General features: G+C 40.9%; 3 protein-coding genes across 6 annotated transcripts in view; 1 reads left to right on the top strand and 2 right to left on the bottom strand.

Moving 5' to 3' along the window:
- Nucleotides 1-2,723, bottom strand: part of eml3 (EMAP like 3) — a 60,069-nt gene extending 57,346 nt beyond the window's left edge. For both annotated transcript variants that reach the window (XM_037112850.1, XM_037112851.1), the window contains exons 1-2: nucleotides 2,583-2,723; nucleotides 2,221-2,400 (exon numbers count right to left, since the gene is read on the bottom strand). In XM_037112850.1, the coding sequence (XP_036968745.1) occupies nucleotides 2,221-2,245 (25 nt within the window). In that variant the 5' untranslated portion in view covers nucleotides 2,246-2,400; nucleotides 2,583-2,723. The remainder of the gene's footprint in view (nucleotides 1-2,220; nucleotides 2,401-2,582) is intronic.
- A 103-nt stretch (nucleotides 2,724-2,826) lies between these two features.
- On the top strand, nucleotides 2,827-9,679 carry ecsit (ECSIT signaling integrator). The gene is made up of 8 exons (XM_037112852.1): nucleotides 2,827-3,264; nucleotides 4,070-4,239; nucleotides 6,323-6,728; nucleotides 6,917-7,140; nucleotides 7,921-7,978; nucleotides 8,280-8,428; nucleotides 8,937-9,042; nucleotides 9,192-9,679. The coding sequence occupies exons 1-8, from the start codon at nucleotides 3,159-3,161 to the stop codon at nucleotides 9,473-9,475; spliced, it is 1,503 nt and encodes a 500-aa protein (XP_036968747.1). The 5' UTR covers nucleotides 2,827-3,158; the 3' UTR covers nucleotides 9,476-9,679.
- A 675-nt stretch (nucleotides 9,680-10,354) lies between these two features.
- On the bottom strand, nucleotides 10,355-27,388 carry si:dkey-28a3.2. 3 transcript variants are annotated; one of them, XM_037112849.1, is made up of 8 exons: nucleotides 27,233-27,388; nucleotides 22,024-25,479; nucleotides 19,328-20,029; nucleotides 16,183-16,232; nucleotides 16,031-16,092; nucleotides 15,618-15,935; nucleotides 13,164-13,200; nucleotides 10,355-13,060 (listed from the first exon to the last, which is right to left on the bottom strand). In XM_037112849.1, the coding sequence occupies exons 2-7, from the start codon at nucleotides 25,270-25,272 to the stop codon at nucleotides 13,175-13,177; spliced, it is 4,407 nt and encodes a 1,468-aa protein (XP_036968744.1). In that variant the 5' UTR covers nucleotides 25,273-25,479; nucleotides 27,233-27,388; the 3' UTR covers nucleotides 10,355-13,060; nucleotides 13,164-13,174. The 3 variants fall into 3 exon arrangements, with proteins under 3 accessions (XP_036968744.1, XP_036968743.1, XP_036968741.1); XM_037112848.1 differs by lacking the exon at nucleotides 13,164-13,200 and adding an exon at nucleotides 27,014-27,146 and having other exon boundaries at nucleotides 27,233-27,377; XM_037112846.1 differs by lacking the exon at nucleotides 13,164-13,200.
- Nucleotides 27,389-27,397: the final 9 nt, after the last annotated feature.

Below are 27,397 nucleotides of genomic sequence, written 5' to 3'. Positions count from 1 at the left end.
TTAATCACTGGGAGAAGTTCATCAAGTTACATACAGATTCCTCTGGAGCCACAAAATACTTTTCACATATGCAGTAGAACTCCAAAACCTGTTAACACACTTTAATGTGTTAAATTGGTGGAGGTACCCTTTAAATGCACAATGGCTGAGAGGTGTAGTTTGTTGCTTCATTGTAATTTTACACATGTTCCAGCTCACCTTTTGTTTGTATGAACTTTGCCTTCCATGCCAACATTTTCTCACCCACCAAAACTGGTCAATAACGGTGAAGTACCAGTATTCAAAGACAATATGAGTATAAGCTGACATCAGCTTTGCAATGCATGAGCATGTGAGTTGTGAATCATTACAGCTAAAACTAGTGGTGGTAGTTCTGTGGTTTAGGAGTTTTGTCAGACGTAACACGTGAAGTGTAAAATAACAGTGGAACATAATTCATTGCATAAAATAGCCATGTGACTGTTAATCATATTGTGATGCTGCATAGATCTGTGTTTTATAAATATATCACCAAGTCTGACATAAACAATTGTTTATTAAAGCCTTGACATTCAACAGATTGGGTCTCACAGGTTTGACCTTTTGCTCCTACAACTGCAGGAAAACTTTTCCATATCGCCATATCATACTTCTTAGACAAAATGGGTGGATCAAAATATTGGATACTGATTCAGCCTGCTTGTTATCAGAGCATTATAACCACAACTGAGAGCAGTTCACATCACCTGACCCATCGTACAGTGCAAGACAGTCAGCTGATGGTGAGACACAGACAGTAGCAGATGTGTAAGGCAGCTGCATGGCCTCAGTACACCCACATCAGCATTTCACAGTCAAATCACCTTCATTATGAAGCATCAGCACATGTTAATTAGAATCAAAGACAGAGGCCTTTGCTGAGATGAGTGAAGAGAAGAGTGGCAGCCTCTACACTGTGTTTAACACTCAGCATTGAGCAGCCTTGCCCACAGATGCTGGCGAGAATCCCTAAGTGATATTTACTGTTCCCCTGTGCCTTTGCCGCCATTTTACAAGACAAGCAAACACAACATCAGCACACAAGGTGGGACAACGGGGCCTACAGATGTGCAACAAAAGAAGCATTGTGCCACTGTGTTACAGCTCCTGTTACACATTTATCACTGTGGCGGCAGAGCATTTGAACTACTCAGGACTGTTGCTTGCTTGCTTGCTACAATTCAACTTTACTTGGAGAAACTTGTGTACACTAATTTATTTATTTGTTTCTATTAAATACAGTCGCCTGCTTTAAATATCAAATGGAGCAGAAAGTTATGTGTTATATGTTTTTTAAACTAGGTTTTCCAAATTGTTCTAACAGCTGTGATGAGGGATCTCAACACATACAGACAGGACCTCAACCGTTAGTAACGTAACACTCCATTTAAAAACCGGTCATTGTTACAAAGTTTACAAACTCGGCTGCCAGCTCACATCAGTCCCAACCGAGAGGCGGATGGAGGATCTCGGGACAGAGCTACAGTCACATCTCAAATCTGATTTGAGCCCGCGTTCCAAAATACGGACAGCTGTAGCGAGGCTCACATTAACCCATCACGAGCTAAAACCGAAACCAGCCAGCATCACAAAATGTGAGCAGCAGCTGTTCACCGATACTCCAGGATCTGCAGCAATTCGTACACACCTACATAGTTACACGAGTGCTGCTGTCAGCTTGGATCGAGAAATTAATCTGGGCTGAAAAAGTTGTTTAACGGTTAATTCATAACACGTAACGCGTGAGGCCGTGCAAGTTGCTCCAGAAACATTATTTAATTCTGTGTAGCGCACGCACCAAAACTTACTTACAATGTCAACGCCTGTTTTTGTTGGTACTGCTGTCCTCTCCCATCTAAATAAACCAAGGTGTGCTGCAGCGAGTGCTGCCAAACCGCCAAACTTCATTGATTTACTTTAATAAATCTGTGCAGACATGTTCACATGGACGCCGAACGAAGCGAGGCATTTTACAGTTTGGTAAAATGCTGTAAATCACGCTTCCCGGTGTTTGTGTGTTTAACCGAAACGTAAAACAACAATTACTGACACAGTTTGGAGAAGCGTTCGCTCCGCAACGACGTGAAAGCCATTTATCCGAACACACGGTCTAGTTTCCACAATGCTTATGTTGTTAGTGGGGGAAAAAGAAGAAAAATCATAGCACAGTAATACAAAGGACGGTTCTCGTTGCTTACTCACCTAAACTGTTTGTAGAGGAATCCATAATGACAAATTGAAGTTGCGTGGAGTTTTTCTAGAGGTAAATGCTGCGCTGAGGTGTGTTTTCCATGCTGAGAGGAGTGTCAGCAGTCACACACTGGAACTGATGTCAATCGGTCAGGGTGAGCAACAACAACACCGGAAACGTGAACAGTTTTCCTGTAAATAAAGCGCATTGTGGTTTTATTTGTTGTACAATTCAATTCCAAGATCACATGGAAATTTAACGGTAGCGTATAATTCCTGTAATTACAGGGATGAAATTAACATAAAAAAAAAAAAAATAAACGCATCGACAAGCGAAAGATTCCTCCGGAAGCCTAATACGTCATTGTGGCTACCTTGACAGGCTGTAAGGGACCATGCAGAGATGCTTTCTGATTGTCAAAGGTTTCAACAAAGTTGCGTCATTAGAAACTCTCTCCAACAGGTCTTGTCGTCAGTCACTGTGACTCAGTAAAGTGGATCTAGATGGAGTGTAACGCAGCTACACACTGGCAGCAGCAGGCTGCACCTCAGAGTCACGCACATAAAAGCGGGGACTGTCTGTCCCGGAAGGCGTTTGTCGCCAGCACGCGGTAGAGAATGTGTAGTGCACGTGGGTGCAAGTTATCAGTGCCGACTCAAAAACACGACCTCTTAAATTTAATCTTAATCTGATTTTATGTTCATCTTCTTCTTCTCACTTTCCATTGAATACATTTATTTTAAAATATCCCAGTGCGCTCCTCTGTGCTTTGTGCTAACCCCTAACTAATCCACTTAATATCTACGGCAAAAACAGGCACCAAATACGTTTACGACAGGGTCAGTTGTAGAGGAATATATTAAATAATTAAAAAGTCTATTCACTGCACACATCAAGAGGTTACGGAGGATGAAATTCCCCATGTAAGTTGTTGTTGGGGGGGAGGCTAATGTGTGTGGAACCAGGATGTTGTTCAGCCGGCTTTTCAACATGGAGGCGTCCACGGAGAGTGATCTCTGAAGGAGACTTATTTCTTCGTGCGTTCAGAGTAAATGGTGGGTATTGAAAACGGATATATTTAGCTATGAGTGTCATATATGTGCACGATTTATGTATTACAGAATATTACTTATTGATAATAATGTGTCTGACGCTTTGTCCTGATAAACCCCCGTCATGTGCGAAACCTCATAGAAAATGTGTCATGCTAATGTTTTCGTACCCTTTGGAAAATGTGTATTCGCAGCACAAGTTCACTTAAGAACGTTATTGAATAAAGCGGAACCTCCCTTCACGTCGGCTTACACAAATCATCAAACGTTTTTAAATTTTAACTTAGGGCGACACTGTGTACTTTTGTAGAAGAAATTCAAACTGGGAATTTGAATATTTACAGTATTAATAAGGTTTAATACAAACAAAGAAATGTGTATTTTTTTATAGCGAATAAACAAGCTGCTCTCAGAAGAAAATAAGGTCCTAGAACACTGTTGATCTAGAAAGGTGGCAGGTATAAACATAGTAAAACAAAATAATTTGTGTAGTCCTAAGGTCACTTTGTTCATTCCATTTATTCAGCCTTGAAACAAAGATACAATGAAGATCTGTCACTTCTCACTGACACTTCTTCTTCTAAACTACAGAGTGCACCTTTAATTTATTACAGCAAACATTCAAAAGTTTTTCAGTCACCAGAATCATCTTCCATAACAATATAGCCTACACCATGGTGGGTTTTGTCACTTATCTGAGTAAACAGTCTTAACAGTGTGTGTTAGATTCTGCCTAAGAATGGCAGGTTCAGGAATGGATCTTATTATTTCTAACATCTTGCATTTCATCTTCATTATTCCACTGCAGTTCTGTTTCCCGAAGGTCAGTGTGATGACTCTACCATGAAGTGTGTCCGCTGCCTGCTCCAGCTGCAGTGTCTGGTGAGCCGGTCTGCCAGGTCTGCTGCCCAGTATGGCACTCTGCTCCAGCCAACCTCCACTGGTCAGCCCAATTTGCTACATAACACCCAGCACCAGGTAAACTTTAGTCGCCATACATAATATCTCGACTCTACCCAAAAATGTTAGTTCTTTATTAAATCTAATATGATAAGTGAAGGTTGAAGTGCCTTAATTTCCAGACACATTCATCCCACTGACCAAGCCACACAATGAAATTCCAGCTACTATTTTTATCATTTTTATCCAATCCAGTGTGCAGAACCACAGTAAGGGTGAACTGATCCTACAAACAAGTATTATCTGTGCCATCGAGCGTTATTGTTGCCCAAAAACTATTTCAACATTTCCAATCAGCCACACTGTTGCAGATTCATGTTTGAGGTTATATACAAACAGCGTCTGTATTTTGGAATTTGTTTAGAAAATTGCCACTCAGAACAAACCAAATATTGTTTCTCTCTCTGGGAGTATAGATGATGCTAATGAACACATTTCATCAGACACCAAAACATTTGAGAAGTTTATATTTCAGAGAGCTTAAAAAAATCTATTTATTTTACATGAACAACCATTGAAAAAACTGTTAAATTACAGGATGCTATAGATTGTACTTAAAAAAAGAAGTATAGAATAGAACAAAATCAATAAATGTAAGAGTTATTAACGAGTGAAATAACAGGGTAGTGAAAAGCATTGACAATAAAATAAAACAAGCTCTTAAATAAGGGCCGTTAACTGCAGCAAAAAGTTTAAATTTAAGGCCCTCTGCAGATTATTCCATGTATAATCTGCAATGCAAGAGTAATAGCATTGTACCTTTTTTTCAGTTCTGGTTCAATGTGGAGCAACAATCTGTTCTGTGAGCGAGTCTCTCTCTCTCTCTATGCATAAGCTATTTGCAGAACAAATGTTCAGAGATTCATAATGAGTAGACTATGTGAACATCATCCATTTGTTTTTGTCTGAATTAAGTATGATTTTGGAGTTGAATAAATGAAATGAAGATTGCAGACATTCAAGGGTTGATTGCGGAGAAGTTCAGTTAAAGTACAAACAAAACAGTTTAATCTGCATAGAAAGGAAAATAAAAACAGGATTCAGATGAAATTGAGAACAATATTGGACCTTGAACCAATTTTTTTTTCTAATTGTTTAATATAGGGTTACATCACTTGTTTTTATCACTTGTTTTAATATACTACGTTTTTTTTATTGCTGAATCTATATGGAGCACTATATGGAGCAAGCCTGACATAAAAAACCAAGACAGGTTGGAAAATGTTCTTGCAATTAGAACCCATGTGTCCTGGTATCTGAGAACACGCGGAAGTCCAAGCATCCAAGAAAATGGTGTAAAAAGCATTCTGAAATTTTAAAGCTATTTCAAACACGTTTTAAAGCTATTTCAAGTTCATAAAAATAGATACATTATATAAATGTGTGTATTTCTGTATTTTAACATTGTCTGTTACTCTCTTGGTTGATATAAGTATGTTTTTTAGAGTTGTATTTTTGCACATACAGTCTTACACACTTTTAATATAGCACCTAATAGTGCAGTCAATGATGCTCCCACTTCACTGTTGTCATTTGAAACTCAGCACAGTTTACAATAAGCACATTAATAGCAGTGAGTTTGAATAGGGATAGATGCATTAATTGGGAAGATATTCTTCTGATTATCTGTGTTTTTTTTGTGTCCAACTGCCAATAAAATTAATTTATTTAAAAATGTGCCACAATGGCTATGATGCGACGTTACGCTCACAATTATTAGCCTATCAACACTGAATAATATGAGTCTGTACAGTAACTAGGAGATAAAGTTATTAGATATTTGTGGAGAAGTGGAGGTGTAAAGGACCAAAACATGGAAATGCTCAAGTAAAGTACTTCAGAATTGTATGCAAGTTCAGTGCCTGAACTCATTTACATTCCATCAGTGGTTATTCAACATTTTGACACTTTTCATTTTTACTGCAACTGTATATCGGTTCAGTTATTGGTCTCCTTGATTACCATATATCTGTATCAGTATCAACCCTGAAAAAACACATTAGTTGATCCCTACTTTTGAGTGCTAAAACAAAGAGGTGACAGAATGTACTGCTTCTAAAGTTAAAAGCTCCATAGAGACCTAATAAATTGTCACTTGTAGGTGTTGAGGCGTTTCCACGGCAGCCCAGTATGTGCCAAGGGTCGCCCAGTACCTGCAGAGTTCATCAAGGAGGATGACGAGAAGAGGAACAAGTCTCTGCTCACCTATGATGACCTGTTTGAGCAGGTAGCCAAAGAGGTCAAAACCAAGGCCACGTTTAACAGAGTGGTAGACATCTTCATCAAGAGGGACGTGAGACGGCGTGGCCATGTGGAGTTTATCTACGCTGCTCTGAAGAAGATGCCAGAGTTCGGCGTGGAGAGAGACCTGGTCGTCTACAACAAGCTGTTGGATGTTTTTCCCAAAGAGGTGTTTGTACCCAGAAACTTCATCCAGAGAATGTTCAACCACTATCCTCGACAGCAGGAGTGTGGAGTGCAGTTACTGGAGCAGATGGAGAACTATGGTGGGTGGCTGACAGCATTCAGTCTGGTTATGGAATTCTTGGAATGCTTTGGAATTTAAAGAAGGTTATTCCAGATAGAGAGCACCACAGATCAAGATTTATTCTCTCAAGATGTCAGTGAAATGCTCAAGTTTACTTTTAATACAGCAGCCATCTGTCTATGTTCAGTTCAAATGATTGTGTTTCAGGTGTCATGCCCAACATGGAGACCAAAGTCCTGCTGGTCCAGATCTTTGGCGAGAAGGGCCACCCCTTACGGAAGTACCAGCGGATCATGTACTGGTTCCCCAAATTCAAACACATAAACCCCTTCCCCATCCCCCAGCAGCTGCCTGAAGACCTGGTGGACTTGTCTCGCTTAAGTCTAACTCGCATCGCTAATGACCTGGACGCTAAGGTCACCGTCTATCAGGTACAACAGTTCTCACTGAATTTGCCTTTATGAAGTCGCTTTAAAGCTTTAGGGAAATAAGCTTATTTACTTGACTTATGATGTTCAGATGGATTTTTATCTTTGATCGTTTTTGCACAAAGTCAACCGTTTTGCTGCAGAGCTGGAGTCAACATATGGTTAGCTAAACTTGACGCAGTGGATTTCTTTTCATGAGTAATGAGGAAGTGCTTCTGAGGTTATCCATTTTTGAACTTTAGTTATCTGTCTGAAAAACAGTCAGCCCTTTGGCACATATATCCATTACGGCTCACCTCTAGGTTTCATCTCAGTCTGGTGACCTGTAAACTGTGACAGTCTTGGGCTTTTGGGAAATTATGTCTGTTAAAGGCCATTAAAAACAGAGTGAGAGTGTTGTCTGATTTTGTTTTTTACCACATCACACATTTTTTCACAAAGCATGGAAAGACCATTAGATGCTCTGGAAAAAGTTGGTCAGTTTACGTTTGGTAACTTTGTTGTATCTAGTTTTGAAAAAATACCATCCCTGTATGTAACCATACATGTTCATGCAGGGCTGGATTTTTATTTGTTTGTGTAATTGGGTCAGTTAAGACAAATTTCTGGTTCTACTTCAGATCTCCACATTTTAAACAGAGCAAGCATAGAGAGATTAATTAACTGCTCTCCTTTGTTGTGAACATGAGGATGCACTTGTTTTTATTATGTTTTTAACTTTATTGCCATAAGTTACAAAATCTGTCTCTGACAAAATGTCATTTTATCTGCTCTTCCCACTAGCTGCCCTGTACAGACTTTACAGAGAGTGGAGAGGAGGTCACAATTCCACATGTAGTAGGTAGGAAGCTGTTTATTAAATGTGTTAAAGTGGTGTACAGGATACCCCACTGCTGGTGAAATTTCAAGAGTTGTGTCCTGGATTGCTTAAATAATCTTTTGAGATGTCTGGGATTAGGTACATTCAACAAAAAATGTTGTCCTTTTCTGTGTACATGATGGCAGTAGATGATTTTAGCCCTCACTGTAAAGGAAACCAAAGAAACAGCAGTAACAAACCAGGAAACTACATTCTTAAAGAGATATACATCCAGACTAACTCTCATTGTCTCTGTTTCCTTCCCTTCCTGTGTTGACACCAGGTATCCAGAGCCCCAGCCAGATGGAGCTGCTGGCCAAGCATAACCCAAGCAGGCCAGTGTTTGTAGAGGGCCCCTTCCCTCTGTGGTTGAGGAAAACATGCGTATACTACTACCTCCTCAGAGCTGACCCCACACCGCCTGAAGAGAAGGTGGGAAAACCTTCTCTCACTAATATCTATTACTAAATGAACAGCTTATTATTGTAAGTTACTTAATTTGGAGGAAAGGATTTTTTTTTCTTTTAACTTAACACCTGCCTTGACTTAAAATGTCCTGATGTGCTCATATCCTGTGAGGTGATGATCCACGGTATTTTGAGTCTGGGCTGCTCACTGTTGTACCCTTCCAGACCTCAGAATGATGCAGAAAGGTTTCTTGCTTAAAGGGTAGCTCCACCAATTTGACACATTAAAGTATGTTAACAAGTGTTTGGGAGTTATTACTGCATTAGCATTATAAAGTGATGTCACTGAGTGATTAAATTGCATTGTGCGTAATGTAGGCACCAGGTTTTCAAAAGGAAGAAGAATGTCAGAATAAAAAAGGAGATATCTCTTCTGCTGTATCAATTTTGATAATTTGTCAATTTTGATAATAAAGTGTCAATAATGTGTCCAGTTAATGGTCAAACTGCTGTAACTGTGTGTTCACCCACAGGTAGAGGAGTGCTATGATCCAGAAAGGTGTTTGGACTATCCTTTGCAGCTAGATTTGGATTTGGAACGTGACCTCGGGGATGACGAGAGCTTCAGTGTGGAAGACTGTAAGATATTACACTGAAGCTGTTAAACTGAGTGTCATTGTTCTTTGTTAATGTGGTTTAAATTGGTCAGTTTTCATTGTGTTCAGGAGAATAAAAACACAGGAAATGTCAAGACAGTGTAACGCAGCTCTTGTGTCTCTTGTATCCAGTGGATGAGGGTCCAGTCTATGCCATGTGTATGACTGGCCGGGGAGACCAGGCCACCCTCAACCAGTGGATTTCTGGTCTTCAGCAGAACAACCCCATCCTGGGTCAGGTCCCTACTCTGTTCCGCCTGGACACTGGGCCCAAGGAGCTGCAGGGGGCACCTGACAGAGAGTCAAGCCACCACAGCCCAGGCAGAGATACCGAGAGAGAGGAGAGACAGACTGAAGACGAACCAGAGGTCATAGTGGAGGACGAGCCGCGGAGAAGCCAGGGGATTAAACGGTGAACAGCAGTGTGACAATGTGGTAAAGACTGACAAAAATATAATGGCATACTGTATACAGATGGTGTAGAAGTATCCATGTCCATGCTAATCTTGTGTGAGGTACTGCCTCCTTTAACTAGGTAACTCAACAGTTAAGAAGAACTGCAGGACTCTATATGATGTTGGTAAGGTCACTAATCAAATAAATTAAAGCAAAAAAACGTGTTTCTTCATTGTAGTCTCTTTCAACTGGTGGACAGTAAGCAGGAAGCTGCCTGAAATCTGATAAACTTCTTCCAGTGATGTCACTTAGAGGCTTCATTGCATTGTGGTTAATGTAGGCTTCAGGTTTGGAAAAGCATACCACTGGTCTAACATTACACTCATTATGGAGAGTTAAAAAAAACAAATAATCAAAACACTGTAGATAGAGCAGAACAGAGATATCACCTTTGTAACCACCTTTTCACTCCACATTATTTAGAACCTGGTGCCTACAATGCAATGAAGCCACTGAGTGACATCACTGGAGGCAATTTGTCAGATCACATTTGTTTTCCTTTGGAGCCACAGAAGGCTTTAAGCTACTTTTTCACATATACAGTAGAACTCCCCATCACCTGTAAACACACTTTAATGTGTAAAAATGGTTACCCTTTAAGTAGAGCTGCAACAGTTGTTCGGTTAATTAGTTGTCAGCAATTGAATTAATCACTTTAAAAATTGATTAATTGATCTGAATAACTTTTTATGAAAACCAGGTCAGAATTCTCTGATTACAGCTTCTCTGACGTAAATATTTTCTGGTTTCTTTCCTCCTGTATGACAGGCAACGCAAGACATTTATGGAAAACAATGACATTTACTGACATTTGTGTAAAAAATAAAGATCTCAAAGAGTAAGGTCAAAGGTAGAAAAGGTTTATTACTGAAAAGGCATTTAAACATTCCCTTTGAACTGGTAAACAAGTCATTAAGTCAGAATTACATTCTCCGAAGATAAAATAGCTTGGTCACTTCAAGCTATTTACTCTGTGTTGTAGCTGTGCAGGCAGATTCTCCAAGCATGACTGACCTCCACAGATTTGTGCTCAAGATTATTTCAGCATTTTTCTCTTATTGAAAATCATACAAAAAGCATGGGAATGCATTCCAGAGTTCATCTCTGATATACAAGTGTTCATCCATTTACTACTCATGCAGGAAAGCCTTTGGATCCTCAGTACTCACAGATGAGAATCTTTGTCTAACATGGAACTATCTACGGATATGAATAATGCATTATCAATTATCATTATATAAGAGGAAATGCAATAAATATTAAAGTTGCTCAAAAAATTGTGAAACAGCACAGTCAAAGAAGAGTTTGGCATCTCAAACACTTTAGTATTCTGTGTATTTACATTGCAGATGGTTTGATGTTTTATATGGCGGAGCTGATAAGAACTGCAGGAGATTGTGAGAAAGTTACTGTATAAAAAATGTCTCAATAAAAAAAGGTTATTGTTGAGGAGTATATGTAAGGTTCAGGGTTTGAAGAACAGCATGGCGCAGTACCTTATACAAAAAAAATGTTCGAGACAACCATGCAATAATCCAGTAAATAACAAGGGTCTAGAACAGTCTTGGACCTGAACGCAAGCCTGCCAATAGAGCAGAAAAAACTTTATACAAAACTGACAGCAACTGTCAGATTTAATAAATTAACTAGTATAAACCCTTGTGCTGTGTGTGTGTGTGTGTGAGAGACACAGTTTATTTTCTTGTAGCTGGCTGAACAGCGGGGTTAAATTTAAATGTGTAATTTCTTGTAACTATCAGATAAATGCATCAGCTGTTATTCAGCTCTGATATGGTACACCCAGGGGAACACATCCTTCAAGAGCTGGGATTGGTTTGTTGAATTGTTCAACACATGATGTACATTAATTCTCCATTTGAAAGCAGTGATATATCCCACTAATGGCTCATGGCTATTTGCTTACTTAATGACTTTTTCTACTAGCACTACTGTTACACAACAGTTTAGCTATCCCCATTCATGACTTCAGCATTCCGTACATAAAAGGCCTGGTAACACCAGTATTTACATCAGTGATCTAGAATGTTATCAGCATGACTATTAGATCCACTTGCAGAAGCAAAGGAAATGTGTGCTTTGGTACACTCTGACCCGCATATTGGCATCATTGGCTGTCTTGATAGTCCTGACCACTAAATGACAGTTGGAGTGTCCAAAATGACAGAAGCTCTCATAGTTGAACATATATAGTGATTGCTCTCCCAATAAGCTGCTCAAGAAAAGAGCAATGGTTCGCAGAAAGTTGTGAGACAGGGGTTGTTGGTACACATCAGCTTCTGAATAAATTAAATACATTTCAGGGGACTAAGCTAAGCTAACAAGCTTTATATTCTTTTAATTTAGCAAAATTGTGTATAATGGTGATCAAAATGCAAGGGGAAAATAAGAAGAACAATAGTGTGAAATCACTGAGACTAACTAGTGCTAGCCTAGACTGCGAAAATGTTAGCAGTTAGCTCTCCAGCAATAAGACTTTACTGACTAGCCTTGAGAGTGAAGTCATTAAGTGGCCACGCTTCTATAACCACCCATTTTGAAAGAAGACATGACTATTAGTTACACCATACCACTTTTTTTTTATTGTAACAAGCCGTAAACTCTAACTATGACTGTTATGAAACGATATTTTTTTACTTACCTAGCAGGAGATTGTATTGTCAAAGATACTGTAGTGATCTTACAGATGCCTAATGTCTTCCCAGATAAAATATCAAGTTGGGGCAAAAACACTTTGAATCAATATTTCACAAACTGCACTGTACAAGACTTCATCCTACTGTAGCCAACAGTAGCTAAAACAGTTGAGCAGAGCAGCACAGTCTGTGGAAATATGAGGCGTAATCATTGGTTTTATGAAAATGTTGAAAATTATTTTGGGGGGCTAATAAAACAAAAAATTTGAGATACCTGATGAAGGCAAATATACTTACTGCTACATATATAACAGGTAAGTAAAGATATTTGATTGTTTCTCTAAGGTGTGCATGGCAATTACTATGTGATGAGTGCTGAGGTTACAAATAGGGCTGGAGAACCAAAAAAATATTAGTCGAGCTGGGGCATATGATGATCTAAACGCTGTTTTACAGGGTTCAGCTTGAATTTAAGTCTGTGTGAAACTCTCACTGTTGAGGTTTAAGATGGCCAAATGGGAAAATATCTGACAGTTTTAGAAGGTACAGCAAGAACATGAAAATTATTTCCATCTATGTTTTATCTGCACATTTATTACGGAGATAGGCTCAAAGCATCCTGGACCTAACTCAGCAAAATCTCAGTTGTGGCAGCTTCAATGTAAAAATCTCCATGCTGAGTTCATAAAAGCATATTACAACCCTGGTAGTAAATGAGGTATAGCTGCTTTTTAGGGCAATTGTTCCCTAAAGAGCATTCTCTTTCAAGGTGACTTTCTTAGACAGTAGAATATTTGATGAAAAATTACAATAAATAAACAACACAAATAAAGTGTGGGTTTAGTCTCCTGGTCCGGGATCTTCAGTTTATTCTGTTTCTGTTGTGTGCTTCTGCAAAACAAGTCAGACAGGTTTGGCAAATTAAAAAAAAAAAAAAACAGCAAAGTTTTGGAGGGACAAGTAACATACTGATGACTGCTATTCCTACAAGTACCTTGTTTGAGGCTAAGGTGTTTGAAGGGTAGGGGGATCTGTGGGGTGATGAGATAATTTAGGCAATCAGGAGATCAATGTAGCTCTATTTTACATAGAGCTATGTTTTTTAAAAATGTTTCTACAATCTTAAAATGAAACAGACTAAGAAAAAGATATCACTCTTTTGAGGCACCACTGGGCAGGCAATATCGTCTTAGGAAAAAAAGTCTCAAAATCCCTTTTCGGGGCGCCACTTAGCACATGGGTCATGCGCGCTACCAATTGAGCTGAGGCTCTGCAGCGGACATGGGTTGGACTCCCGGCCCGGGTCCCTTTGCTGCATGTCACTCCCCCTCTCTTACCCTGTTTCCTGTCACACTCTTCAAGCTGTACTATCAATAAAGCCAGAAAAGGCCAAAAAAAAATCCCTTTTCGAAGCTTGGGTGAGCTCAGCAAATTTCCCAGCCATTTGTCAATTAGACAATAAAGTATTCAGCTCCACTACAATGGTCTGAAGGGTGGGTCTATGTAACTTCTATAACTAAAACTTGTTAACTGAGGTAGAACCTGCACTGCAAAACATCACTCGATATGAAAGCTAATGTCGCACTGAGTCAGATGGATGTGTACATATAAAAACTACTGCTCAGCAAATAAGCTTTAAACCATGAACACGTCACAGTGTTTAGATTGCTGCACTGTGTTCGCACAAATTGGCTTCTCAATTAATTCAGGTTTAAAAAAAGGTTACAGTGTGTTTACCTTTGTGTAAAAGTCATTTGCTACTGCAACATTTCATTTTAAAATGTCACAGATTAGCAGAAGGAGTGGAGGTTGATAAAGTCAGCAAACAGACTCATTACAGTTAGTTGAAAAGTAATATCTATTGAAGTTTGTTAAAATTAGCCAACATTATCCATTATAAACCACTGGTCATAGAGGAGCAAGCAAGGCTGTATTAGAATTAAACAATGGCCGGTAATCCTGCTTATCAATTAAACTTTTTGAGAAATGGTCAGAAATCAAAGGTAGCCCCCATAGTTATAGGGGGTAGCATTGCCGCTTCCTGCTGCTCACTATATTCTTTGCTGTAGCAATCTTTGTTTGTATTGATGAGCTGCTGTTAGCAAGTGGCCTCTTAGGTTCAATGATAGTAGTCAGGATTCAGACAGTGTATGGTTGTATTTTTCTGTTCAGAAAGGAGAACGGATGTAAAAATAATTCCTTTCTTCACATTTTGAGTCTACTTGGTTTACTCATTAAACTAAGCTTTTACATCTCCCAGCTGAAGCTACAGGGGCTATCAGAGCTCTTGTTGCGGTTGTTGTATTACAGGAAATATTTTCATTAAGACACAGAATGGGCCATGGCTAGCTGGTTAGTGAGGTGTCTGTACGGCTACATATTCTGAACTGTGATTTAACTGTGACAGGTTGCTTCTCCTTTTGTGATTTAAGGAATGTGGCCGGTGTTGGGTTTACATGTCCAGGGGCCCCCAGAATCATTAATTGCTCATTAAGCTCCACGGGTGCGTTAAATGTTAGCTAAAGGACGAGGCCCCTACAGGCTACTAAAACTGAGTTTGGCCCTCATGCCAGATGGTTGGAGCTGGCTAAAAGTATACATTTCCATATAAGGACAGACAGACAATCCAGTCAATTTTAGGGTGCAAGACCCAGGAGTGACAGCAGCAGAGTTAGGTAATTTATAGAAGAGGAAATAGTCCAGGGGGATCGGAGACAGACAGACTCCTCTTTCCAAAGTGACCAATTTGAAGATTAGGTAGGTGCAGGCGAAGGGACTTTAAACAGGCCGGCACAGGCAAAGAAGGTTAGGTAGTTAGTAGTAGATTTCCTAGATTGAAGGCTTGAGAGGATTTCTGGTAGAGCAGAGGGCAAAGCCTTAGGCAGAACTTTGCCAGATATTGGGAACACCAGGTGCGGCCACAGGTTTGGACACAGGCTTGAGATCTGTTTCAATAAAGATTGCTCTACCCAGCCTTGCCTCCACAGATTTTATCACCAAACTACATGCCGACACCTTGGATGAAGACAGCCCAGAAACAACATTAGTATTGTAACTTTAGAAGGCAACGTCTCGGCAACACAGTTCAGAAGGCTTTGACATAACGTCAGTAGTCGTTTCTTCACACTCAGTTGATAAGGTTACAATGGTAGCTCATTTTGAAAAAATGTTTTTAAACTAAAATATTAGCCATACCTTACACATTGTTCAATTAAGGACAATGTGTTATTTCTTGTTTCAAAGGTTGCACAGTTGTACTTAAAATAACTTCATGATCCATGTGTCCAGTAGTTGTTGCTGTATTTTCCTCCAGACCAACACTACAGCAAATCAACTGTTGGGTCCTATTGTGTTATACTTATACTGGCATTCTGTTCACTTCTTGAGCCAACAAATGTAGAAACAATACTTCAACAGCTATCTTGTCTTCTCTGCAATCATACTGTACCTGCCAGCGCCCTGCTGTGCTGTTGTAGCTGGCTGGTGAAGAAGCGCTCTCGCTGGGATACCTGCTCGTCCCAGGCCTCCAGGATTCCCTGTTTCTCCCCGGGGTCCATCATGAGGGTGTCTGGGTGGGCCTCATCAATGTGGGCCCTCACTCCATCCAGGTTGTGTGAGTACTGCAGCTCCCCACACACCATGCATACCAGCAGCTGGTTGAGTGGATCATAGTCCATGAGGTAGCGGTTCCTCCACACAGTGTCTGAGACAGGACCTTCATCGGCATTATTATTCTCATAGCCAGCGAACAGAAGCTCTGACTCATCTGAAGAGACAGTAGAGAGGGGTAAGGTTTTGAGCCAATATTTCCATTCAATCATTCCTTCTATTGGGTTTTAAATGGCATAGCTGATACTGCACCTTCTAGTGGCACTGTGTATTCTGGATATGTAAAGGATTCCAAGTCCGTGTCTGCTGAAGTGCTGTGAAAGAGACATAACAGTAATATTTTTATTACTCTACATTGAGCTGGAGGCAGAACAATCTTTAAGGAAGCCAAACAAATTTCAAACCTTATTAAATGTTCTGACTCCTCAGAGGAGCTCACCCACTGACCAGAATCCTGCAGGGATTATGAGAGAGAAAAAAGTTTGAGGAAAAATATTGTCTTGTCAAACAAACAAACAAACAATATCATACAGTCCTGCTCACCATGATTGGCACTCATGAAGTTTAAGTACATAATGTGGAATGTCCTCTGAAAAAAATTAATCAAGGGAAACATTTCTTTTCTATAGAGAGCTCGTATTTGATGCAAAAGAGCAAATGATAAACAACAATTTAAAACAATAAACAATGGAAGGAAAAACAGAAAAAAACTTTAAGCTTTTTGTGTCACTGGTATTGGCACCCTTTGCTGCGAATCAGTATGGAAACACATTGTGACTCACCTGTGGTAAATCACAAATGAGAATCACATGTGATAAATTGTCTGCGCCCATGTGACATGAATTAGCCATTGAATGATGACTTTCATGTTTTAAAAAGCCATCTGTTATCCCCTTCCTTTGTCACAATGTTGAAGACAAAGGGGCTGTCTGAGGACATCAGAAGTGTGATAATTAGCAAACACAAGACCTCCAAAGGGTATAAGGCCATCTCCAAAGACCTAGGTATCTCTGTTTCAAGAGTGCGTACTGTTATTTAAGTATATATAAGTTATATAAGTATATAAGTTATATACGTTTGCCAAGCACGGAACTGTCAAGAACCTCCCTGGACGTGGAGGGACAAGAAGTCTTCGAAGGTTGGTGCAAATGGTGGAAAAAACACCAACATCCAAAGTCCTGAATGCCAGGATTGCAGCAACGCTAACTTTCAAACTGACGTACTCAATACTCTGTGGGCTGTCCATCATTGCTTCGTTGGTCCTGCCTCCACCACAACCTCAGGGTTATTCACCACCTGGCTCCTTTGTCACTCTCGTCTGCTGCTGTAGTCTCCCCTGGCTCACAACGATTTGGATAGTCACTGCTCCGCTGTTGCTGGTGGGGTCTTCAGGTGTTGAGCGCAGGAGCTCCTGGACTTCTGCTGTTACTTCACCCCAGTCTCCATCATTGGTATTGGATCTCTTCACAGGGCCTCCAGACTCAAGTTTGTTTATACGGATGGTGCTATTCCTGCTGCTGTTCCCTCTGTTGTGACTGACAGGGACCCCAGGAGTCTAACCCGGGTCCGCTGCAGAGCCCCGGCACATAGGTCGCGCACGCTACCAACTGAGCTATTCCGGCATTCCATTTATTCTTTATTTTGTTGGTTCCACTTTGTGAAGTAACCTTGGGTACCCTGAAAGGCGCTATATAAATTAAATGTATTATTATTATTATTATTATTATTATTATTATTATTATTATTATTATTATTATTACCATTGCTGAGGAAAAAGACATAAAAATGAACAATCTTTGCCAAAGAGTACCTGACAAAACCACAATCCTTCTGGGAAAATGTGCTGTGGACAGATGAAACAAAAATAGAGCTTTTTGGCAATGCACACCAACAGTTTGTTTACAGACGGCGCAATGAAGCCTACAGGGAAAAGAACACCCTACCAACAGTCATGAAATCAGATAATTATCAAGAGATTTTAGAGCAAAATGTCCTACCCAGTGTAAGAAAACTTGGTTTGAGTCGAAGATCATGGGTCCTCTAGTAAGACATGGACCCAAACACACATCCAAAAGAATGCAGAAATGGTTGAAAAGGGAAAAAATGACTGTTTTAAAATGGCCAGCAATGAGTCCTTATCTCAATCCAATTGAAAATCTTTGGCATGCACCGAAATCTGCCATTGGGAAAAAGAAACCTGCAAATGTTCAAGAGCTTGAACAATTTGCACAGAAAGAGTGAGAGAAAATACCACCTGAGAAGTGTAAGAAGATTATAGATGAAACATTTGGAGGTTGTTATCACTGCCTAAGGGTGTGCAACCAAATAGCAACCAAAACCAAAGAGGGGTACCATCATTGCTGCACATGCTATTTTTTCTGTTTCTTCTTTGAAATTACAATATGTACGTTGAACAATTTTCTTAAATTACATAAATTACTTTGGACCTCCAATTAAAAGATCCTGAAGATATTGTAGCAGTTATGCAAAAAATGAAGGGGTGCCAATAATGGTGAGCAGGACTGTATATTACCTGAGGAATTTCGTAAATGACACATGGACCAATCGTTACTTTTTAAACCTACTGTCAAAAATGAGCCCTATCCAGTTCCTGTGTTAAAAGTACCATCAGCTATATGCATTGATGAACATAAAGAACATTATGAGATGTAAAATAAGCATACCAGTATAATCAAGTCTGCATGACTGTCTACAATAGCTGCCACCAACACGAAGATGTCAAGCAATGCTGAGGTAAGCTGAGACAGAATAAGAATCTGAAATCCTTTAATGTCATGTAGACGGGGAAATTTGTTTGTCCCAGCAGCAACAGAATATTACAGAACAAAAAGTCAGAGCAGGTAGAGGTGGAACTCTTCTGTTTCTGTCTCTTTGTAGCTGTCTTTGTTGTGCTTTGATGACTCTTTATGGTTGCTTCCCATCACTTAAAAGTCATTTGATGGAAAACAAAAAGCTAAGTCATAATCATGTCTTTTTATAGCTGTGTAGAGATTTAATCAGAGAGATCGCATTACCTACCTACCCAAATGATTAATTTAAAGACCCAGTGTGAAGGATTTAGTGAGATCTAACAATTCAAATCTAGCCATGTGGTAGCAGACTGCAACCAACTGAACACCCCTCATCTCATCCTACCCTATGGTGGCCGTTAATAATATAAAAACATGAAATACCCTTTAGTGTTTGGTTTGTCCATTCTGGGCTACTGTAAAAAAAAAAACAAACACAAAAAACCTAAAGCCTAGCTCTCATTCTGGGGCAAGAAGAAAAATGAGTCTTAGTTTCAGGTTATTTTTCACTAGAAAACATAAATCTCAATGTTGTATTACTGTGATCTTGTGATGGTTTGGTCTCTGTTTCTCTGTCTTCTTCCCATTTTTCTAACTCTGTATGGAAGCTTATTTGTGTGTTTTTTAGGATAATAAAGAGACTTTATGCTTAAATCAATACAATCATCTTCATCATGTTATGACTAATCTGCATTCTTCGTTATTTATATAGTTGTTTATATACCTGTGCAGCTCTCACCTGTGTCTGTTTATCCTGGGCAGGCAGTATGGCCCTCAAGTTGTTGGCTCTACTTGGGATATTTCCCTTATCCCGAATGGCCTTCCTGGCTCTCTGCTCCTTCTTTCTTATCCTCCAGTACTCCCGTTTCCTCTTCAGAAAATCCTCATCTGACTCACCTGGGATGGGCTTCGGTGGACCCAAGGTACTTAGAGGTGCTATCTTGGTGAGAGGTATCAGATGTGTGGGGTTCTTAAGTTGGTCACAAGGGATTTTTATTGGACTGAGAGTGGAAGTTAGAGTTTGCACAGGGGGTTCAATGGGTTGCAGGTTGATGCTGGACAATGGGTTATCTGGGGGCTTAAGAGTGGGGAGGCAGGTAGCTGCATCTTCATCCGTGCTTCCTATAGTCCACTTTGCTGGTCCTGGCATGGCTTTTTGCCGATTCTCTGGCGCTCCAAGATATTCGGACTCGGTCTGTAAAGGCCCAGCATTCATTTTGTTTTGCTCACTTGTGGCTGAACAGGAAACACTGGTGATGGGCAACTTGACCTGGAGAGTGTCAGGTGACTGTTCAGCATTACAAGTTGTAGGGCTAACGACCAGGACCGTGGGGATACTTGTCACTGCATTAAGAGAAGCATTAGATGGCTTAGGCTGGAGGGCTGGTTTTGCTGGAGGATTTACAGCATTAACAGTGTTGATAATAATGAGACCTGGGGCCTGAAAGACAACAACAAAAAATGAACAAATGATTCAGCTCAGTTAATACGACAAATAATCTTTCCAAAAAATGCACATGTATGTTTGCTCCTGGCTTAGGGTTTGCCCCCGTCACACTCCTCTCTATTTTTGCTGTACACGTGTCAAATGCCAGACAGAGGTTTGCAGTGTAATGATTCAGGTTTCAGCTGGAGAGGGCACTGGCCATGTCTACATGGCCTGAACTCTTTGGACCTAAAAACAAATTAGACATAGGCTGCCAAATCTGATGATAAGATGATATCTTTAGCATAATCCAACTAGTGTAAAAGAAGGAAGGGTCTAACTGGCTTTTGTCAGAAATCAGTAAAATCATTCTGCATCATCAATCTAGCATTTTTTTTTCTTTGGTGGTTTATTTTAAAGGTCACCAGCCACAAAAGTTTTGAGACGATATAAAACACCCCAGTGTTGGAGTGTATGGAGCCTGTAAGGGCTTACTATGTTTTCTTACACTGCTTGCATCAGATATTTTTTATGTAACCCCAGACAGCTTCCGGTGCTCACCTCCATTTAGCCACCCGTTCTTGCCACGGACACTCACTGACAGGTTTGCTGTCTTAAATGAGGTTGTATTACAAAATATTGTGAACACATGCTCTCAAAAGTGTCTTGTGAGAGGAATACAAAAAGAGAAGGTGTTTTAATACTCTGTTTTGTTGAATCAAGATGGGAGACAGAGGCTAACATACAAATTACAGAAGATGACTCGTTGAATAAATGTAAGACACATTCCACCACCTCAAGCTCAGGTCTCTGGAAAAATATTTCAAGTTTTTTTTTTTTTTTTTACAACCCCCAGAAAAAAAAGTCACAAAGTAACAAACCTGAATCATGTTGGAGAATGTGTGGTAACATGTCTACAGTTCATGATCACATTTTTGAGTGTGTTTTGTGCCGAATATTTCTGCTTACTGGGTAGATGGGGTAACAGAAATGAGATCCATAACCAGCTCAGAGCTAGAGTTTTATATTTGTGAAATGTGCCATTTACTACCTGACAACTATCAGCTAGTAAAAACGCAATAACAAGGAAATGCCGGAGCAAATAATTTATTAACAAACTCTGAACGGATCGAAATAATTCAAGAATATTAAACTATGGAACGGTCTTTTACCGTTCAGTAGCATATGTCTCGGGACTCTCTCTATGGGATGTGAAAGATGTTGGAAAAAATTGAAAAGTTATTTGTACCATAAATGTTTCTTTCTGCTATGTATATAATTTGACTGTTTTATTTCCTTCTGAACCTGGACCAATAGCATCGACGGCTTTGCATGACTCCAAGTCACGTGAATCATTAGAACTCTCAAGGATTTCTGGAACATGAACACTGCGTGCAACCCAGACTCTTCTCACCTCAGTTTTTCTTTGCCAAGCATTTTGTTCTACCAAAATGACCATGTCTGTTGTCCCACTGTCTGTTTGTGGCATTTTCTTGGTATTACTTTTTGAAGAAAAAAAAAATAACCAAAAACAAAAAAAATACATTAAAAGAACGGTGAGAAGTGTTGTGGATGACACATCAGTGGGTCTTTACAATGGACTCTACTTATTGTCATTTATTGTAATTTACATGATGACATGCTTACATTTGACAGTAAGTTAAAATCATGCGTTGTGTTTTTTGATAGAGGTGAAACTGCAAAAGTTGATCTAAGGCTAGGCTTAGCGAACATATGTAGTATTTAATTGTTGCTTCTTCTAAACTTTGCCCACCTACCCTGACTCCCACACTCAAACAATGCTGTATCAAGTTCATTATCAGCTACTTCAGCATCTACATGTTGCAGATGTTCAGAACTGAAGAAGCTTTTGGATGAGGCGCAACATCTTCAAAAAACTAAAACAAGTCAAGTTGCCTGCAGTATAGCACCTAGAATTATCATGACCTGGATTACTGGGAACCTTCAACATGATATACAATGAACATTATCTCAATGTGTCAAATCACCTGGATGTTTTTCTGGGGATGTCGACTGGTGGATTCTCCTTGTTTTCCTGTCTGCCTTTCCTTTAACCTGGCCCTTTGCTGCCTCTTCATCAGCTTCCAGTATTCCCTCTTCCTCTGCAGGCTGGTCAAACCACTGTGTTCCATCACCTCACTGAGATGTCTTTGTGCTGAAGGCAAACTGTTGTTTTGGCATTGTTCTTGTGCCTGACATTGTTCTTCACAGTGTTGTGTTTGCGGTTGCAGTTGACCCATGGGTAAGTGATGTAGCTTTGGCGGCTCAGGAGAGCAGCAGTGTTGATAGCCTATTTTCTTGTTGCGAAGCCTCTGGGTTCTGCGTTGTGATGATGGGCCATCTGAGACTTCCGTGAGATTGACTATGAAATTCGAAGGGGTTTGGGATGAGTGCTCACAGGTGGAATGCAAGACTACGTCTTCAGAGGTGGCAGGCATTGGAGGTGTCTCTCTAGTTTGTGGTGAGTCCGTCAGATGAAGGCTTGGTGAACCTGCTTGTACTAAAGAATCTGTGTCAGATTGCCAGCTTTTTATCTCCAGCATCAAGTCAGCAGCAATAGGAGCCACCTCATCCTTTTCAAAAAAGAGCTGAGGTAAATTTGCCTTCATCTCTGGCTCTAAAGCCTCTTCTGATGACTCTATCTTAATGTCAGTTTGCTCACTCTTACACTCCGACACCGTGCTGAGTGATTCCTCCAGGAGTTTTTTCATAGAGGCCACGGCTAGCAGTGTGGTAGCTTGGCTGTCTGCATTCAGAGCTGGGTCAGACTCGGGCTGAGGCGCTGGAGGTGGTGATGGGGAGGTTGGGGGTTTGATATCTGGACAGATGGCTTGTTCTGGTTGAGAATTTAGGTCAGCTGCTGGCATAGAGTCAGTCTCTTGTTTTATCTCACTTGCATGTGGCGTAATAGGCACACTGTTGTTGGGGAGAGGTTGCGTATTTCCTGCATGGTTAGTGAACCTCCTTCCAAGCGGTAGAGTGCTTGCTGCTACCTGCCTCTGGGCCTTCCTCCTCTGTAAGGCTACACTGGCCCTTGCTTGGAGGACACCCTGCTTCAGCTGAGCAGCTCGAGCTGCTCTCTGCTCACGCTTCTTTATTCTCCAGTACTCCCTCTTCCTTGCCATCCTCTCCTCTTCTGTCAGGTCTTGATCCAGACAGAGCACTGATGGTGCGTTACTTGAGACTGCCATTTTCATGACACAGCCACCAATGTTGGGCCCTGCAGTTGATTCTCCAGAAACAATGTTTTGAGGGGTTTGAGGATGAGTAAGTGTAAGCTGACCTATAGACTGGATTGCTAATGAGTGTGAACTAAGACCAGTTGTGCTTTCAAGTTGAGACCTTGGTCTCATTGCCAGTTGTCTTGGAGGCTTGTTGATGGACTGTGCAGGGAGAGGAAAAGAGTCTTTCACCTGAGCTGGGCGGAGCGGAGGGGGATGGTTTACACGAATGGGAGCAATACTTCTCCGTTTAGAACCAGGGTGAGGCTGAGGTTTCGTGGTGGGGGGATTATTACAAACTACTTCAAGCTCCTCTTCACTTTTGTGTGGTGCTGTGTAGTGATCTGTAGGAGCCTGGGGAATGTTAATGGTGACTGTCCCATCCTCTTTGATAAACCCTCCAATGGTCTCAGAGGCGTGTGTGAGGGTGCTTCCTGTTGACTGCGTCAGCGCTCGAGCCCTCCTCATTTCCTCTAGAATTTTCTGGTAGCGTTTAACTCTTCGCGTCAGAGAGTCCTTCTCCTTCAACCGAGCCTTCATTTCCATTGATAGCTTAGCTCGCTGTTCACGCTTTTTAATCCTCCAGTACTCTCGCCGTTTGGCTATTATCTGCTCAGGTGTATCATTGGGGTCAATTTTGGGGATATTTCTGGTACCAAAGACTGAAGCAAGCGATGGAGATTTACATCTGATACTTCTTTGAATCATGAAATTCCTCTGGACTTCCATGAAACTCTGTCTAGGTGTTTTACACCGTGCAGTCCCTCGGAAAACATTAGAAAGATGTACATAACTAGGAGGCTTTCTCTGTGACTCCCTTGGCTTTTTCACAGAAGTTACATCAGATGTGATAGCCTTCTGATTTGTCTGCAGGTTAACTGGAGCTAAGCTTGCTGCCCTACTTTGTAGTCTATAACTTTCCCTTTTGGTTGATGCAACTGAAGTTCTGACTCGAGAAGGACACTGCTTCTGACCTCTCCAAAACGTCTGAGATTGAAGATGCTGAAGTGTCGTGGCACCAATCTGTCCTGTTTTTTGTGCCGTCAGCCTCTGTGACATCATCTCTGTGCCATGCGTCCTCTCTCTGGTCTTCGCTAATTGAGCTGCCATCTTTGCTCTCTGCTCTCGCTTTTTAATCCGCCAGTGCTCTCTGCGCTTGGCTGCTCTCTCCTCCTCAGACTCCAGCAAAGGTTGTGAGTTGTTAATACCTTTAGCCCTCTGAGAGTTGACCAAGGCACTCTTTCTTCCACTGTGAGGTGAAGTGTTTGCTGCTTTGCCCTCTGTCTTAACAGAAACAGGGACACATGGAGAAGACACAAGGATCATACCTGTGGTGACATTGGTGGGTGGGAGTTTGGACTGGATGCGCAATGCAACTTGTGCCTTCTGCTGCATTTTGGGGACTGTTGCTCCCTGCATAGACACACATGGCTGAGGTGTTGTTTTAGCGGAGCTGCCATTGGTAAATCTGGTCACTCTGACTGGAGGCACTGAGGAACTGGTGTTCAGCTGGGTTCCACTGAGTGTGGGTGAGGTAACGGCTCTGCTCACAGCACCCCTTGCTGTTAGGCGCTTCGCTGTGGCTGTATCACTCCCAGCAGCTTTGGCTGAGATGGAACATGATGCTGGCAACTTAGACAAGACCTTGTTGAGTTCCATTGTCTGGAGCCATCTCTCCTTTTGGCTTTCAGTGGCTTCAACTGAGTTGTCCCCCACTGTATTTCCAGTCTGTGATGCAGGAGAGAGGTTGGCGCTTTTGTGTGACTCATCATTATTCTGCACAGGAGGAGAGAAAGCAACACAGGAATTCACCGCTGCAGAGGCATTTAGACGGAGGAGCTTTTTCCCATGACTGTCTTGTGTCGGCTTCCTTCTCCGCTCTGACAGTCGTGCCCTCTGCTCTCGTTTCTTGGTTCTCCAGTATTCTCTCTTTTGGGCGAGGGTGGCATCATCATATTCTGAGGCAGGCCGGTAGCGGTGGGGCGGTGGACTACCTTTACCTTTTGCAGTTGGCATGCTTTTGCCAGCATGGACAGCCCATCAGTTCTCATGCAGCACTGGTTGGCTCTTGCCTTGTGATGCCAATTAAATTCATCCCCTCAGTCCAGAATCCTCACTGCCATTAACTTACATGGTGTTCTCCTATAGGATGTTGCAGTCGGTGGATTTGATCTGCTGAGCAGCTACCAAATCTCACAGAAATTACATCAGTATGCAGCTGTCCTGAAAAACAGAAAACTGGTATTAGTTTGGTCTTATTTTTAATAAAAGTGCTATGATGAGATGAGCCAACAGTTGACTGATACAAGGCAAATTAAAAAAGCTGGTTGTAACAATGTGATTTAACTAACTTGTGTAAATAGAGATCCCAGTTTCAATAAAAAAAAATCTGACATGCACTCAATGGCCACATTATTAGGTATGCTAATAGAAATCATAATTTCACGTTTTTGTTCATCAAACTGTTAGAAATTCACCTATACACTCAGTGAACACTTTACTAGTCACACCCACACATACAACCTAATCCGATCAATCAGCCCTGACATAAATTCTACATTTAGATGGATATTCAGTCAGAGAGGTGTCAATTCAACAATATGTTTTCATTATTGTTGTAGTTAAAATGGTGTTGGACTGGGCTTTGTTACACACATTGTTTTGCCTATTTAACTTCTGTGTTGCGTTAGAAGTCAGTTGTTAGTTATGTAAGCGGAGTGGTCCAGTAAAACCAATGCTCAGTAATTAACATATCATTGAATTAGCACCTATCAGAAAGTTTGAATTTGAACATTATAACCTTTGTAAATGTTAAATGTGTGGCAAAGATAGAGAACTGGATTTCAGTGCATATCTTGACAGTGAACAATTATTTCCTCACTGTAATTTGAGAGATTATGGTGTGTAAAATAACCAGGGACACATTCACCTATCAAAATATGTAAAAAGTTAGGTATCCATCTCACGGGACACAACTTTCCAACTGAGATGAATTCACACCGTAATGCTACATGAGTTTTACATCTGAAAACAAATCACATGATTTAATATTTTTATCTGACACTGCAACACTTCTATTTTAGTCTATATTCACATATGGTTTTGGGATGCATCACCTGTAAAAATCATTAGTTTCACAAATCTACAGGTAACTTTTCCCTTCATTATACCTTTCCGAATGCAACATGAAAACATGGATTTATGATGTTATATCACATGTGCAATATATATACACAGCTCATTCAGAATTGGGCACATGTGATTTTAGTACACTGACTTGTGAAAACATGAGTTTCAGCTGTGCCTTTTGTGTAAGCTTTTCCTTCATTAACATGCTACAGATATCATGGACTCACTATAACAAGTATTCCCGTTTCCAGTGTCGCTCCAATGCTAATGAGAGACAATGCATATGTAGCCCACTAAAACGCCCATCTCCTCTATCAAAACACTGGTACAGTGTGTGGTTTCCACGTGAGACTGAATACATCATACAGTTTGCCAGTTGTTTAAATAAAACGTGTCAGAATATGAACATTCATTCCGCCGCACCTTTGGTCAGAGAAACACGTCGTGTTTATACAAATGTGTACGCTACAGGAACCAGGAAGGAAGCAGCATGACGCTGTCCCTTTAAACCTGTCCCTTTCTATCACAAATTATATCTGTCGAGAGCCATTTTTATTCTTTATTCTGTGTCTATCTGATCGGAAACGCAGCGAACCGACCCGGCCGATGCGAAATTAGCAATACATACGGCAACGCAATCGAAAATGGCCACATTAGAGCGTAAACAGATCCTGAAGCGCTGTCTCTCTCAGCGGCACAATGGACAAGATCTTCCTCCTCTTGTCCACACGGACTGGCGCCTGTCTGAGTCTGCTGCCTGTCTAAAACAAGCGACAAAACCCGCACATTACGGCTGTATATCAGAACGCTTGGAAACACGTGGAAGAAAAACATGCATAGCCGTTACCTTTTAGTTACACCTAACTTTCCGGGACACTTTAAGTCAACGTTTGGACAGATATTTTGCCAGGACACTGCAGCTACTTTTCCGCCAGCAAGCCGTGCTCTGAGGCTGCCTTGACAACGCTGAAAAGTACCAGGATGTGGGACCTGGATGCTTGCTGTGTGTGTG

This window comes from Acanthopagrus latus, chromosome 10 (assembly GCF_904848185.1).
Source record: "Acanthopagrus latus isolate v.2019 chromosome 10, fAcaLat1.1, whole genome shotgun sequence".
NCBI classification, from domain to species: Eukaryota; Metazoa; Chordata; class Actinopteri; order Spariformes; family Sparidae; genus Acanthopagrus; species Acanthopagrus latus.
This window is presented reverse-complemented; position numbering and strand designations above follow the sequence as displayed.

Bases quoted from the DNA above. Each gene is read 5' to 3' on its own strand.
- si:dkey-28a3.2 (XM_037112846.1), bottom strand. From the start codon at position 25,272: ATGCCAACTGCAAAAGGTAAAGGTAGTCCACCGCCCCACCGCTACCGG. The intron at 16,093-16,182 runs GTTTGAAATTTG...TCTCTTTCACAG, and splicing joins GAGTCAGAACATTTAATAAG to CACTTCAGCAGACACGGACT. The intron at 15,936-16,030 runs GTGCAGTATCAG...CTGTCTCTTCAG, and splicing joins ATACACAGTGCCACTAGAAG to ATGAGTCAGAGCTTCTGTTC.
- ecsit (XM_037112852.1), top strand. From the start codon at position 3,159: ATGTGTGTGGAACCAGGATGTTGTTCAGCCGGCTTTTCAACATGGAGG. The intron at 3,265-4,069 runs GTGGGTATTGAA...ATTCCACTGCAG, and splicing joins TCGTGCGTTCAGAGTAAATG to TTCTGTTTCCCGAAGGTCAG. The intron at 7,141-7,920 runs GTACAACAGTTC...TCTTCCCACTAG, and splicing joins CTAAGGTCACCGTCTATCAG to CTGCCCTGTACAGACTTTAC.